Consider the following 15,779-nt stretch of genomic DNA (forward strand, 5'->3'; position numbering starts at 1 on the left):
TTTCTATTTTAAAGGCTTGGGAATATATAGTGTTCCGCATGTCAAAACAACTTTTTATACCATTAGTCTAGACACAAGTAGTTATGGAAATTGCCTCTCCAACAAAAAGAAAATGAAAATGAACCCCCAACGCAAAATCAGCAAGAAACCCCAAACCCCAAACTAAACTAAATCAAACCAAACCAGTCAAGACCAATCAACCAAGAAACTCTCATGTATCTTGACACTAAATTATTAAGTGCTTAAGATCTCTGAATAGTTGAAGTGGTGAACTGCAAATGATTAAATATCATGATCTAAATAACAGAATATACTCTGTGTAGAATTTTCCTAAACACTGTTTCCCCCAACATATTTAGAAACTATGACTAGGCTTTTATGAAGAGATTTGTGCTATGCCAATATATATTCAGACTACAATTCAATTCATAGTGGACTTCAAACTCAAAGTCATGTTTTGTTTTACAGTGTTAATGTGGGTTAATCTCCAAGCCCAAGGTCTTTAGTTAAAATCACATTCAAAGTTTACTCCTGAAATGGACAACGTAAAACACCAGTCATCAACTTTATTCAAAATGTTTTAAATATATTGGATTATTTTACTATCGGGCATTATCTACTATGGTCTTGATGTGTCTTAATATTTAGAAAAAAACAGCCCTATGATAAGATTTTGAAAGTTTTCAGATGTCATCATTTTACATCGGTGTTAGTTTACCTTAGAAAGGAAATGGAAACAAATACCTATTAATTAAAATACTTTTGCTACAGATAAAAAAAATCTGTTGGGAAAGCTTAACTGTTTTCATTATCCAGATGTTTTCAAATAGTTCACAAACCGAAACTAACTGACCAATCCGAAGGATTCACTGTAGTTGGGATCCTCTCTGTAGTTCTACAGAACTGGGAGATGCAACTGAGTCTCCTGCTTACAGTACTTGTGTTCCACCAGAAAGACAAAAGCACACAACAACAATAAAATAAATAAAGAAAACTGGACACATCAGTGATTTTCATGTATATTTATCTTCTTCAAGCATTTTCAAAGTGGAGATGCTATATTAACAACAGAGAGACGACTGTATGTTATCCTAAAACATTTCATATTATTTCCATGGTATACATGTTACAGGGACAATACTTTTAATTGTGTGCAAAGCACACTGAAGAAGACCAGGCATCTGCAGTGAGAAGCCACATGGCTTCCTTGCTCTACTGATGAAGAGCACTGGCACCATCAGGGTTTCAGTATCAAACATTCAGGTGTGATTTCACTTACTTGTTGGTCTTTTACTTGATACTGAGTTAAAGAAGATTCAAACTGGTCCTCTATTGATTTCAGCAGTAGATAAGCTGGTGTAATATGGGGCCAGTACTGTCTTCTATGAAAATTCTCCAATGATTTCATAGTGGTAAACACACCTAAGTGCCAAATGCTTGGCTTTTTAAAATAAATGCAGACCTACCTTGATTGTTCACAATAAGCCTATATTCATTTCCACAGTACAATGTTTTCACACAATTTAAGGCAAAACAGATATTAAATTACTTAACAGAACTCATGTTTAAATAATTAAAACTAATTTGTGTTTAAAGCTATTTGCAGATTTATTAGAGAAACAAATACAAATATGCATTTCTACAGAACTGTTTTTTTTTTTTTTCCAAAATGAGCTTAAAACTTGTTCCACAGTTTTCACTTGTTTATATTTCTAATGGCAACCCAAGTATTGGCCTCTGCACCACTTTTAATGAGACAATTGCCCTTCCATCGCAATTATAAAAAACTATTTAAAAAAAAATCCAGCACATACACGTTAAATATTTTCCTTAAAAAAATAATCTAATCAAAATATCGAATACTTTAGATTTAAACAATATTTTATTTACAAATCTGATTTGATGTACTTTATTAATTATACAAGGTAATGCTTCAATTTTCAAGAACAGTTGCTTTTTGTTTTTATAGACCAGTGGAATGACATCCTATCTAATAATGTTCTACACTTCATTTTGTTTTCAAAATTAACACAAGTTTCTGATACTTTCTTTTTCATAAAAAAAGTTATTTAGTTGGGGCACATATCTGATGAAACAAAAATAACATGCAAAATTCCAAAAATAATTATAAAGTAATGATACTTACCCTTATGTAAAAAGACATCTATGGGAACAGTGCACAGCAATAGCATGTATTCATGTTTATGAGAAACCAAGCAGGAGGCAAAATGAGTTCATCCTGTTTTCTAATCATAAAGAATTTCATATGGCTGTTTGCATCATTGAAATAAAGTGTATATATTAAATTTCTAAGGTTGCATTGCACTCAAAATTATTACGTCTAGCCATGCTTGCCCTGAATTTGATGATCAATGAATTTCTGCTACTAACAGAGTAACTGGTCTTAAATTGTGTTTGTGGATGTAGAATGTTAAATTATATTTTCATCTCCTTTCAGTTGCTGCCTTGGAAAGCAAGAATTCCTTCCTTGGAGAAGAATTACAGTAAAAAAAAATTACTTAAGGACTCAGTGAGGAATCATTATATGAATCAAGAATATATCATAAGAATGGATTAAAAGGAATGCTGTAACCAGTACCTCTTTTGAAGTCTATTACCACCATTAAAATTTCTAAGAAAAGATAGGGCCTGTAACATGGGGAATCCATTCATTGTCAAATTACTAAAATCTACCAATTTAATGCTTTCATACTGTTTATTTTTCCAATAAAAAAATAAATCTCATACATTAGAAGTGGTACACAAAAAACTGGGATAAAATTTATCAGATTCTTGATAGCACCATTTACACATTCTTAAAGTAAACATTAATATGCACTTTCTTAGAAAGCGATATAAATATATAATACAGGACTTGCTAACCTCTGTTAACCATCTGAATGCGATGGAATAATCTGTCTCTACTGTGCAGGTATGCTTGTGCATGGCGGTGTGCCAATATCATTTTAAAGGTTTGTTACAGATGTGATTGATGGGAAGCTGGAAGGAGTCAAATAAGCAGGAAAACAGAGCGTAGGCCTACTGTAAGCAATGAGTCAAAATGAGCCGTTACAGGTTAGAACTTATCATTCCTTCTGATCAATCAATGAGAAATGGTTTCCACAGAAATAGATACATTTACTGTTTTGGGAGTGGGCGGGGTGAGGTGAAGTAGGATTGAACGTCCTACAGGAAATAGCAAACAACAGGAAGTGCAGACGAAACTGGTCTTCAGTGCAAAGAGGAAGGCAGCCGTTAAAAAGTCTAGGTGCAATGTGGTGCTGAAAGAAAAGCTCCCAGTGAAAACGGAAATAACCGAACCAAACCAAAAACCAAAACCCAAAAACAAAAACAAAGAACCAAACAAGAACCAAAACAAAGAAAATAAACTGCAATGCAGCTTCAAGCAGTAATTTTGTGGTGCTGAAAGGACAGCTCCCAGTGTTGAGGAAAAGATCTTGGACCTAGAATGAGGTGTCCAATCTGTATGATAAACAGCACACTGTGTCTCAGAGCGTCCATTCAATCTCAGTAAGTAAATGAAATATTGATTGAAAGTGACCCTGAAACAGAATGCATTAAAAAGACACAGAAAGCTGCAGAACTGAGGTAATTCGTATTCAGCGTGTTCACCAGCCTCCTTATAGCGAAACAAGACTATAAATAGTTGCATTTCATAAGATGTTTTGCCTTGTGTCACCACTTTCCCCCACTTTGGATCAGTATAGCTGAGCAGCCTTTGTTACACGCCTACCTGTGGCAGTCTGAAGCCAGACTAAATTCTTGCAATGAATTAAAGCATCGCATCACAAATCAGTTCTACATGGTCTATAAATTTCAGTACGTTTAGAAACAGCGTGAAGCTGATTTACACATAATGCATACAAACCCATATTTGTTACCATAAATTAAAATGGAAATATCTCCAATTTAGCTTTCAGTTTTTAACTAACATATAACCATGCCAAGTAGGAAAAGTTCGGAATTCCCATTTACAATTATAACTGAACTGAGTGCACTGTCAGCCACACTAGCTAATAAAATACATGTTACTGTTAAATGGTTTGGCTTCAAAGAAACATTAAATTCCAGATGAAATGTATGGGCTCCACAGTGGACTACTGGAATTTTGAAAAAAAAAAAGATCAAAGATTTGCTAATACTGAACAAAACACTTTAAAGACCCGACATTTGAAATGCTTCTAATACACATCCTAGATCGCTTCCTTTCTCTTCTTCCAATGAGTGGGGCCCCAATCTTTGCCTTTCTTCACTGCTGACTCTGAGACAGCATGGTGGAAGAAACTTACATAGATATTATTTACTGTTAATGTATTATAAATGATCTGAGACTTGTGACATGCAAGGAAAAAATGAGACGGGAGACAAGTGAAGCTACATGATGAACTGAGCACATTTATAATGATAAAATGAGTAAGTATAATAGCGGCAATGCTAACCACGGAGTCCACGAGGTACACTATATCAGAACTTACACAGCTACAGAGTATCGGCGAGAAATAGTCATTACCAATTAACACAGTTTACTACAGCTTTTCTCTTTCATTTAAACAAGCATATCATTCCCTTTGAAAATCATTCTCTAAATAAATATTTAGAGATAGAGAACTCTAAATGAAATAACAGTCCAATGTTAAAAATTAAAAAGAAAATGAGTCCTACCCTTACAGTTTGACAGAAATGAATTATTAATAGTGGAAGGGGAAGGGATCAGGAAATAATTTCAAGTTCTCAATGTCCAAAAGTAAATTGCACAGTAAATCAAATGAAATGAAGAGTCCATATAGTTCAATGAACAAAAGGGAAAGTTCATGAGGACAAAGATCACAGTTCAGAGAGAGGCTGGACGAAATTCAGACATGGAGCATCACACTCATTGTTCTTTAATTGGTTGCACAGAAAGGAGCAGCTGGGATGCCATTTAGCTTGCTAGGATGGACGTAACCAATGGGCTGAAGTTGAGATGGAAGTAATTCTCTTTTGTAATTCAGTTGCTCAGCCAGATGATCCAGAGGTAGCCAGCATTTTATTTTTGTCCATTGAATTTAAGACTGCATGCACAGCATGAGGAGGTGCTTGGGGATGGATGCCCCTATGAGTGGCCTTGAGCGGGCAAACTCACAGGTTAACAGATGGTGTGTCAAATGGCCTGGACAGTTGGCACTCAGGAGAGGTACAGAAGAGGGTGACAGTTGTTGGGTCTTGGGAACAAAGGCTTACTCTGAAATGACCTGTCAAAAAGCCTGACAAAGGTAGATCACGCTACCTCTCAAGATAAACTGCCTCTTCTAAATAAGCATGCAGGAAATACTGTCTGGTTGGTGACATAAAAATGCTCCACAAAACATGCAAATTACCGAGTATTAGAAACTGCACTGGCTGCTAGCGCCATGCTGCAAGGACTCCGTCATGGAGCAAACAGCTAAATCACAGATAGCTTCACAGTAAAATCTACATTCACAATACTAATAGGTTTCTAGTGTTAACAAATTATACACAATTATAAGCTCTTAAAATGCAACATACTTATCCAGCAGTTGCAGATAATGAAACATTATCAGCTATCAATAATGTGTTGGCACTTTCACTTTTGTTTATAAAATTTCCAATACACTGTACCACAGTTATGTGTCTAAACAGTGAGGATGTTAATGGAGTAATGACTGTTCTACTGGCCAGGCGATGGGATCAGTAGTGAATTCAGTGCTTAAAAACAAATGTACAAACCTCTGAAGAGGTGGGACTCCATGTGAGAACTTTTGTTGAACTTACAAATGATGAAGAATGGGCCATGGCCAGCACGCAGCATTATTCCCATTGTCTAGTTCAGATGGAGAACAGGTGCTTTTATTGATCTGTAAACTTACCAATGTAATTTTCCACAGTTTTAACCTTTGAAATATTTTACAGTGCTTTTATGCAACTATATTGCTTTTTGATCATTTTAAATTTAAAACTTATTTTCAAAATATTGTTTCCTACTTCTCTGTGCCCTAAGCAGGAAGTAAGACATACATGACAGTGCTTTGGCCTCACTCCAGTTTAGGTCACTGACCCCACCATACTCAACCTAACAGTAGTTAATTTAGTGTTATCTAGAACTAATACTGAAAACTATACGCATATCCCTGTCTACATTCAATCATTAAACTACAATAATGCTGGTAAAATGGCAGGCTTAAATCTTACACTAGAAACACCTCTGACAAATATACACAAGCAAAGTATAGAGAACAAAACAGGTCAAGAAAAAATTCTATGAAACATCTGGTAAAACACATATTATTTACATATACACATTGTCAACATAGTCGCATTCATTTGCATAATTATATATTAATAACAGAAAAACTTCACTTCTGCAAAGTACAGTACATCCTTCTTGAAAATGGGGTAAAGGAGGGGTTAAAACAATCTGACGTATAATTGGGACACTCAACCCACTTTCTGAGGATTGGCAGCCCGAACTCCTTGCTCATATGTGATCCTCTGTGTAATTAAATACTGAGCAGCCTGTGTTGCAGCTGGTGTTCCAGTAATGGTTACCTTCCGATTCCGTGTGCCAGGTACGAATTCTCCCTTTTTGGAGATCTGTATCCTTGCACCAGTCAACTCCTGGTATTCCACTAAGGTTTTCCCTCCTTTGCCAAGTATTGCACCAACTAAGTTTTCTGGAACTGCTATTTCAACTACATCCTTTGATCCATCTGTGGATTTCTCTGTCCCTAGAATGGCACTGGCAGCTAGGGGCGAGGCAGCTCCAAAGTATCCATTGGTTGCAGCAGTAGCAGCAGCCAGGCTACCTAATGCAAATGTCCCCGCCGTTCCACCAGCTGTGCTGCCGCTGGCCGAGGCTTCACTGGCATAGGTGGCCAACAAATTGGCTGCTGCTGCTGCTGGGTTGGCACTGGCAGCTGCGGCAGCCAAAGCCCCCGTTGCTGCTGCTTGGCTGAGACCTAAACCTAATGTGTTGAGATTATATCCATAGCTGGCTAATGTATTAAGTGCAGAGGTGATGGCCACCAGGTCATTGCCTGTAAAGCCAGATAAAACTGCTGGGAAGGCCGCAACGCCGGCAAGGTTAGCATGTCCTAATAGCCCTGCGGCTGCTGCAGCAGTCGGTAACACTTCAGCAGTGTTTGCATAAGGAGATCCGGTTGGATTGGAATTTGCCACTGGACCTGTCACATTGGCATAACTGATATTGAGACAGCTGCCACTCTGTGGATCCTCTTGTATCTTCTGGATGATAAGTTCAACAGCTTTTCGGTTTTGTTCAGGTTCTCCACTCACAGTGACAACCCTCTCTTGCAAGTTGATCCCATCGGGTTTCTGGGAAAGCTGCACCCAAGCCCCTGACTGCTCCATTATAGCCTTCACAGTAGCACCTCCCTTCCCTATTATCAGACCTGCTGTGCTGTTGGGAACTATAATCTTTACCTGTAATTAAAAAAAATACGTATAAATAATACTTCTGCTTTGTGCACATGCATCATATTACTTTGCTATCCTAGAAAAAGTACAGTAATAAATTGATAATTAGTTTAAACACAATTTATTAAGATGGCAATACCACAACTTTAAAGTGACTTTTATCATACTTTAATAAAACTACCTTGTACAATGAGTTTCCCAAGGAAAACACATTTTTCAAGTAAAAAAGCAATCCTCAAGTCAAAATTACTAAACACAGATTTCCTCGACACTCTGCATTTTGCAACAGTCTGTAGAAAGCAGCCTGTCAAAGAGGAGGGACTCAGAAAGTTACAAATGGTAATGTCTTCACATAGCTAAAACCACCATGCAGCTGCTTGCTCTTCATCTGCTGCAGCTCAGAGACTCCCTCCCCCGAGAGAGGAAAGACAGCAAAGTTCACACAGACAACTGGAGAGAGCACTCACCTAAGCCTTCCAAACATTAATTTCATGTTCCTTTTTATCTAGCAGCTTGGGGGTTATTCGCAAATACCTTATTTGTTTTATGGCTCTATTTAGAAGTCAAGATCAATAAAATTGTTATTAGCATTTTATTTTTTTATTTGGACGAACAGTCATTTAAGTTTATAGAAACTCACCATCAAGTTGTCAATAATGATCTAGGATGTTCTGTAAGTTAAAGGGCTGTGGGAGTTACATCAAGTACACATTCTGATGACGTGACTCTATTTTAGAAGGTAATTCTCTTCAGAAGCAGTGCTTGTTACTCTATCATTGGGCAGTGATGAGAAATGACTGTAGTCACTGAGTGCTTAGGACAGTGTGCAATGTGGTCATTTTGTTAATTTATACTGTGCCCAGCCACAAGAATCATCACATCCTGTCTTACTTAACCACAATAAAATCATACTGTTTAAACACACAAGGACAATATTTCCTTAAACCCCAAAACTAAAGAGCTAGATACCAACCTTGAGCTTGCACTTGTTGACATCCACATATCTATCTACACCCCTCCCAGGGTTCATCAAACCTGCGACTGCAGTCACTGACAGGGCACTGAAGTAAGATCTTCATTCTCTTTGGCATGGTGGCTAAATCACCTCTAACATCTGAGTGGAATTTTAGGGTTTGTACTTGAGATTTTTTTTTATAATTCATTAGGTAATTTGAAACAAGTGTCACCAATGCCACCTTTGAACCCAAATCTGCAAAGGGACATTTTAAAGGCAGTTGGTGGTCTGGCCATTCTGCTCCTGAAGGAAGCAGTAAATGAATATAAATCCATGTTCCAGTGGGCACGTGTGAGTACAGTTATACATCATACACATATTATTTTGTTTGAACACATATTTTTTTCTGATTGTAATTTTATTTAGTCCTGCGGTTAAAATAGCTTAATTTTTGAAAACTACAAAATTCAAATTTAAAACCAATTCTTAGGAAAGGCAAATATATTCAAAGTTGCTGCCTAAGTTAATTTTATTTTATGAAGGCTATTGGAAGAATGTTTTAACAGTTATTAATTTCATTATACTTTTTCCAAGAAAATTTCTTATTTTTAAAGAATTATAATCTTACAATTCTAGCCCCATTTCTACCTTAGGCGATTATAAAGATGAAATAGAACTTATTCTAGAATTATTTGACTTAACAGCATTTTGCTTTGCTTCTGAAATATTTTGCCTTTTTGCAAATGATGTCCCTTTTAAGATTTATCACACATACGAAACTCTGGAAAAATACTATTCAAGTCCTTCAGTAACTCTTCCCAATAAGACTCTGCACTGAACTAGCCAGGAGCCCCGTAGACTGTACACGTCCCTAGACTGTACCTCAGTGTTTGCGTCTCCTGTCTGATCTCATCATCTGTGAAGAAGCCATAACAGCTCCACATTCAGCACACACATTAGCTGTGAATTCCTAAGTGCACTGTATGCTTCTTGTGTTTCTCTTTGCCTTGATCGCCGAGACCTTCCAGCTGACTGAAATTTTTCTCTTTCCTTACTGAGAAAAAGTCCTTACTGACTTTTTCGTCAGTGTGTGTAATTTCACCCACGAAGTCTTCTATATGCTACCAGCAGTTTAGTTGCAGCTACGTAGAAACAATCAAACTTTACACCTCCAAATTTTTTTCTGCATTTCTTCCTATGTAATTCCTCTTAAGAAAAGGTTAGCACAAAAAGTCATCTGCTTATTGGCCACCCTGTTATCTGACTTTACCACTCCTATTTGTACCTGGTTTAACTTACACATGGGTAATAATCAAAGAAACAGCAAAAATATATTTGTATAGGAATAAGCTTATATAAAAAATTATTTACCATAAACACAGTGAGACATTTATGTCTATTTACAAAATTCTCAGCATTGGGTTCATTATGTTTTAATTTAAAAATATTTACTTATTTCATGCCTGTATTTTGCTTCATGTACATAATTGTATCAGACATATGTGGTGCCTGCTGAGGCAAGAAGAGACTGTCATATCTCCTGGAGCTGGAGTTACAGTTCTTGGTGGAGGGTGCTGGGTACTGAACCCAGGTCCCTCACAGAACAAGGAATCACTCTTAATGGCATATCTCTAATGTCTAACTTGTTTCTTAAATCAAGGGTAAGGTTTATGATCAAATCCTAAAATTACATCATGCATATATTGAAATATTCAAAAGTAAAGGGCATGATGTTTCAATATTATCAGAAAATTTCTGAAAACACAACTACAAGGTTTTCCCACTGGCAAATAAACAATTAAGTGCATTCCATCCGTCTGATTCCTACATGTTCATTTATCATTTGTTTCATTTATTATTAAGATATACTTTCCACCATGTTTTCTAGTTTCATAGCATCTATGAGTAGTTAGCCTAACTCAGCCATGAAAATGTGGTCAGATTTAGAAGTCTAGGACAGAGTGCTACTTGATTAAGTGGTGAGAGGGGCTAGTTAATGCGATGGCTCAGTGTGTGTAGACATCTACCAGCTCACTCAAGGAGTAACTACTGTGGATGTTCCTCCCTTTCTTCAAGCCTTGTGTTTTAAACCCATACTATACCTGATACACATGAGTATCTCTAGAGTGTCTGTAGAGGTTCTGCCTCATCACTTTACACTTGTCTTTGTGTGTGTGTGTGTGTGTGTGTGTGTGTGTGTGTGTGTGTGTGTGTATAAGCTAAAATAGTGAGGGAAATTGAATCACATTTTGTCTGGCTCTGGAAGGAACAGAAAATGAACAATCATCTTCATAAAACTCCTAAAGGGAAAAAAGGCTTAGTATACGTATTTGACTTAACGTTATTCTGCTTTGCTTCTGAACTGTCGTCATTTGTGAACCATGTCTACTTTAAAGCTGCACTGTATCAGTGCTTGGGAGGTGCAGCTGGGATGAGGACTGGGCTGCCCAGGCTTCCCGGTGCAGAGCACTTCCAACCGCCCGCTACTGTGAGATGCCAAACTCTCCTGTCAGTTGCACGAAAAGGAAAGCCGTTAGAGTCAACTGCAGGGAACCCGAGAACTTGTAAAAATGGTACAATATGGCAGAGAAATCTGTTTTAAAAGTGAGAATAATTTAGAGTAGTCTTGCTGCTTTTAAAAAGTAAGATTTTACTAAACTGAAGTTTTGTAATAGAAGAAGGGCTATTTACAATTATTCATGGGTGAAATAAAAAGGCTACTCATGCTGTTATTAAAGTCTTCCCATATCCATTCTGGCACATATGTCTTAAAGCATATGCTCAAGAATTCTTAACTCCAGTTAGCAGAAAAGTGTAACTGAAAATTTTTAAAAAAATTAATATGCAATCTAGGACTCTCAATTTTTTAAATTTTTTCACCAAATTCAATATTTAACTTAAGAACTGAATGGTGAAAATCACTATGAACCAAGTCAGAGACTATATTCAGTGATGCAGATGATGGAAAGAAAGAATGAGACATGTGGCTAGAAAGGAACATGTTCTGGACATTTCCAGCTTGAAACATCTATTAGACACTGGAGTAAAAATGTCAAGCAGATGAATGGTTATGGCTCTGGAGAGTAGAAAAAGCTTGAGAGTTAAGGAGACACTCTGTCATGGAAATACGTATTATCCAGATAGGGTAAATGCAAAGAGCACTAAAATAATGACCAGTGAAACATTAAATCCGGGAAGGTCCGAATTTAAAATCACGAAAGCTATCAGAGCAGTAAGTTAGGAAGTGTGAGGCCACTTGTGGACATGCACGTGTGTACACACTATCACACCTACACCAGAGTGGAGGAAGGTTCTGCAATGAAGGAGCATGGAGAGAAAGCATCTACTTAATCGAGTCCCACAGTTTTTTACAATAACAGCACAAAACAATCTTATAAACCATAGTTATAATTCATATATAGAGAACTCCAGGGCAAGAAATCTAACCCTATCTGTCTATAGGTAACCCGACTAATGTAGCCTCAGACAGAAAAACACCTCTTGAATAATATGCCTTTGTGCCTTAAATCAAATTAATTGGCAAAACTCAATTCGAAACTAATACCAACACTGAAACTTTTGTAGTTATCAAACTATTCAAATATATCCGTGTTATCTTGTCCCCAGGAGTCATTACATCAAAAACTCCACAATAAGCTTTGATATGAATATGGGCTCAAGAACTTAAACTGTGAAAGATAAAAAATACTGCATGTCTCATATAATAATTTACTTTGTTAAATTTTTAAGGCCTCAAACAATGCCCATTCCCTTACAGTAAATGAGCTTGTCTCTGGGATAAAGCATCTCTCCAGGGACCCTTCCTGACACACACTAGCACATTCCAAGAAGTACAATAATGCAGGGCCTTTTGCAGCTCAGCAGGACATACAAATCAAGTATTTCCACTGGACACTTCTAATTTCCACTTAATATATTGTGTTAAACACATACCTAAATTTTTGTCCTGTTGTCATTTTTAGCTAACTTTTAGGAGGAAGGCACGGTAATAAAAAGCTAGTAATTTTCATATTTCTGCCATCACTCTGATGCATTCAAACATAGAACATGGCAAACATTTTCTGAACAATAAAAAAAGGAAAATGCTTCTTAGTAGCTTAGTTCCTTTTAGCTCAGAGACAAAAGCTATTGGACCAGTTCACCTGGGTCTTTTCTGTCACTTTCATAGGTTCCTCGTAACTGTCTGCAATACCAGAAATACTTCAAGAATTTTAGTAGTAAAGATCAGGTTGTTTTCCTTAGTTTGCAAGTATAAATATTGCTGAATTACATACTCATATATCTATATATTCTACACATCAGATTAGGCCTTAGGTGAGCTTCTTAAGAGCTGTCCCACAGTACTTCCTTTACTAGCATTGTGCATGAATGCTTATTTCTGGCTACTTAACAGCATTTGACTTCTAAGCACACATATTGTTTCTGAATCTGAAACATATATTTTTACAAGAATTCTGAGAAAAAGGTTAGCCTTGTGACAGACAGTGCAATTGAACCTGAGGCTGGTGAGAAGTTGAACATGCTTTTCCTGGACATTTCTATTCCCTTCTCTGTCAACTAACTTTCTTGTCCTTCACTTCACATTTTCTAACGGGTTTTTAGATTTTTTCCATAGAAATTGAGAAACAATACATATATCACTGATGTTAGTACAGCTGAATAGAAGAAAAGTATAGCAAAGACTATATATGTTTTAAGCTTAATCTTTTTACTCAATAAATCAATTTATTCTATTTTCTTTCCATGATTAGAGACAAAGTTTTATCTGAAGGATTCTGCAAAGCATATGATCCTGTTTTATGTAATGGCAGTCACTCAACGTGGACCTTCTCGGAAACTACTATGCACGCCCTGGGTTCTGTTTTATACATCAGAGGATAGAACAGAGAAAATTCCTATTGTCATACAATGTCATGTTCTAAAGGAGTGACGGTGCACACAGTATACAAAAGGTGTGTTAGGAAGAACGTGTGTAGTTCTCCCAAGACAGCAGAACAAAAAGCAGCATGAACAATGCCATCAGGAGTGTTGGGGTGAGAGGGGGCGGGACGGGTGTGCTAAACAAGGCAGTGCTCTTCTGCAGGAGATGGGCTTGAAGTAGTCTTGAAAGATTATAGTAGTTTTAAGAAAGCAGGTCTCTGCAAATAGAATTTCACATGCAGAAAGACAAGAGCTGAGGAAGAATCTGTCAGTATCTGGAAAGCATATCACATCACTCTGTGATCTGATGCCCAGCGTGAGTGATGGGTACTGTTGGGATCACATAAAAAAGGCAGTGTCGTCAGAGACAGAGCCTCACAGGTGCTGGTGTGATGCTGGGTATATTGCTTCTTACCTGGCAAACTGGTTTGCAACAGTTCAGATGTAGGCAAGAGAACACAAACTTGACAGTTTCAAAGGAGGTTTAGGGTGGTCTTTCGAAATGTTGAAAAGAAGGTAGCACTTAGATTTGTAAGTGAGAACATTAAGCAGGCAGCTGCATACCGTCTGGAATTTCTGTGAGAGGCAAGGTCAAGGAACTTGGGACCAGAAGCTTAAATTTTATAAAATGTTTCTGAAAATTATAAATTTAAATAATGAACATTAAAACATGGTAAGTAGCTCGTGTGGGTCTACATAAAGATTCTGTTAGTTCATGGTTGCTTGAATGTAGTATGCTTTTGTCTTGACAGTTCACGTGCTGTAATTTGACTCGAATGCAATGGTGTTTGGAGGCCAGGGCGTTCATCAGTGCATACATTTTGTGGGCTACGCCCTCACTAAAGGGTGACTACCACTATATGACATATGTTGGTGGAAATGCTTTCTGTCTCTTCTGCCATGTGAAGATAGATAGTGTGTTGGTTCTTTTCTCTGCCTTTTACTCTCTGGCATGTGGGTATGCTGCAAGAGAGCTCTCATTATTTGCCAGGGATTGAACTTAACAGCCTCTGGATCTGTGAGAAATGTCCTTCATATGGTAGCATGTATAAAAGCAGCACAACATGCCTGAGGTGCACATGCTATACAATGCAGACATAAAAGACAATATATATGATGCTCAGAAGTTCCATATTAGGCAGAACAGGACTTCCATCAGTGTGATGGGACGAGGAGAGTAAGAGAGCAGAAGCAGGATCAGCATAGCACGGTCAGGGAGGGACATAAAGCTGAATCGTGGATTCCAAGAACAGGAAGCACATCACAGAAGTGGATGTAAGCACATTGGATACACACTGCCAGTAACATGTGGATTGAGAACAAACACCTGGAACTAGCAGTGTGGCTATCCCTTTGCAGATCTGATGAGCGGTGGCAGTAGGAGCCTCGGTGGAATATCTTTAGGAACAGGAAGTACAAGGGAAACAAAATAGAAAGAGTACTGTTATGGAGTTTGCTATGAAGGATGCGAAGAGGGTTTAGTTTGTGCAGGAATAAGGAAATAATGAGAGAAGGCTGTTCAGTGTTTTCAAATTGGAGACAGGAGTGGGAGGGGATAAGAGAGGAATAAAGTGCAGGGTGAATGTGATCACAATACACTGCGTACACATACGAGAGGGTTAAACACCTAGAAAAAGATAGAGCAAAACAACTGCATGCAGATTGTAATATTGTAATATAGAATCAAAACTTGACAATGAATAATTAGAGAGAAGGTTTGTTTCAGTACTAGGAAAGGAATCTGCTTAGTGAATAATTGAAATATCTGACCTTCGGAGGAACAGAGAGACCAAGGCCTGTGGAAACAATGTGGATGTGAAGTGTTGCTCTAGTGAGCACTGTTGACATCAGGTTATGGAAGTTCTCTTTTGATGGCTTCAATGATTTCAGTGGAGTATATGTAAGGTTATAGGTCAAGAAAGGGGAAGTAGCAAGATCGATGGAAAAATGGGGAAGAAAAGACAGTTGTGAGCCTGCATCCTTTATCTCTGCCCCCTCCTGATAACCATACACCAGTAACTGGCATAAAATTATAATGAGATGACTGAGTATATAAACATCTTCTCGAATTGATAATGCTACTGAGCCTGTTGACGCTTATGAAAGTTTAACCAATTCTCTTTACTTTAAAGTTTTTTTTTACTTGAAACCATCATAAATAAAAAAGCTGCAAACATTCATCTTAAAATATTAAACACACAAAAAATAAAATGAAATGTAGCAGTGTCAGCTTTACCATCTGTCTCCAGTAGAGACAGAGGTACTGCGCCACCAAGAGCGTGCTCCCAGGCTGTAATCATACAACTGTGCTAAGGGCAGCGAACCTGACCACAGAAATGCCTTGGACTTCAGAGACACACAATACTAGACCCACAAAACATAGTATTGCTATGTTGTTAGCCCGAACATTTAAAATAAGCTATTTACC

The 15,779-nt window shown here is 37.5% G+C and overlaps 1 protein-coding gene across 3 annotated transcripts in view; it reads right to left on the bottom strand.

Annotated features, from left to right (window-relative positions):
- Positions 1 to 4,454: 4,454 nt before the first annotated feature.
- Positions 4,455 to 15,779, bottom strand: part of NOVA1 (NOVA alternative splicing regulator 1) — a 117,809-nt gene continuing 106,484 nt past the window's right edge. For all 3 annotated transcript variants that reach the window (XM_080909883.1, XM_080909884.1, XM_080909885.1), the window contains one exon: positions 4,455 to 7,461. In XM_080909883.1, the coding sequence (XP_080766009.1) occupies positions 6,457 to 7,461 (1,005 nt within the window). In that variant the 3' untranslated portion in view covers positions 4,455 to 6,456. The remainder of the gene's footprint in view (positions 7,462 to 15,779) is intronic.

The sequence above is a fragment of the Micromys minutus genome (assembly GCF_963924665.1).
Source record: "Micromys minutus genome assembly, chromosome: 1".
In the NCBI taxonomy this organism is placed as follows: Eukaryota; Metazoa; Chordata; class Mammalia; order Rodentia; family Muridae; genus Micromys; species Micromys minutus.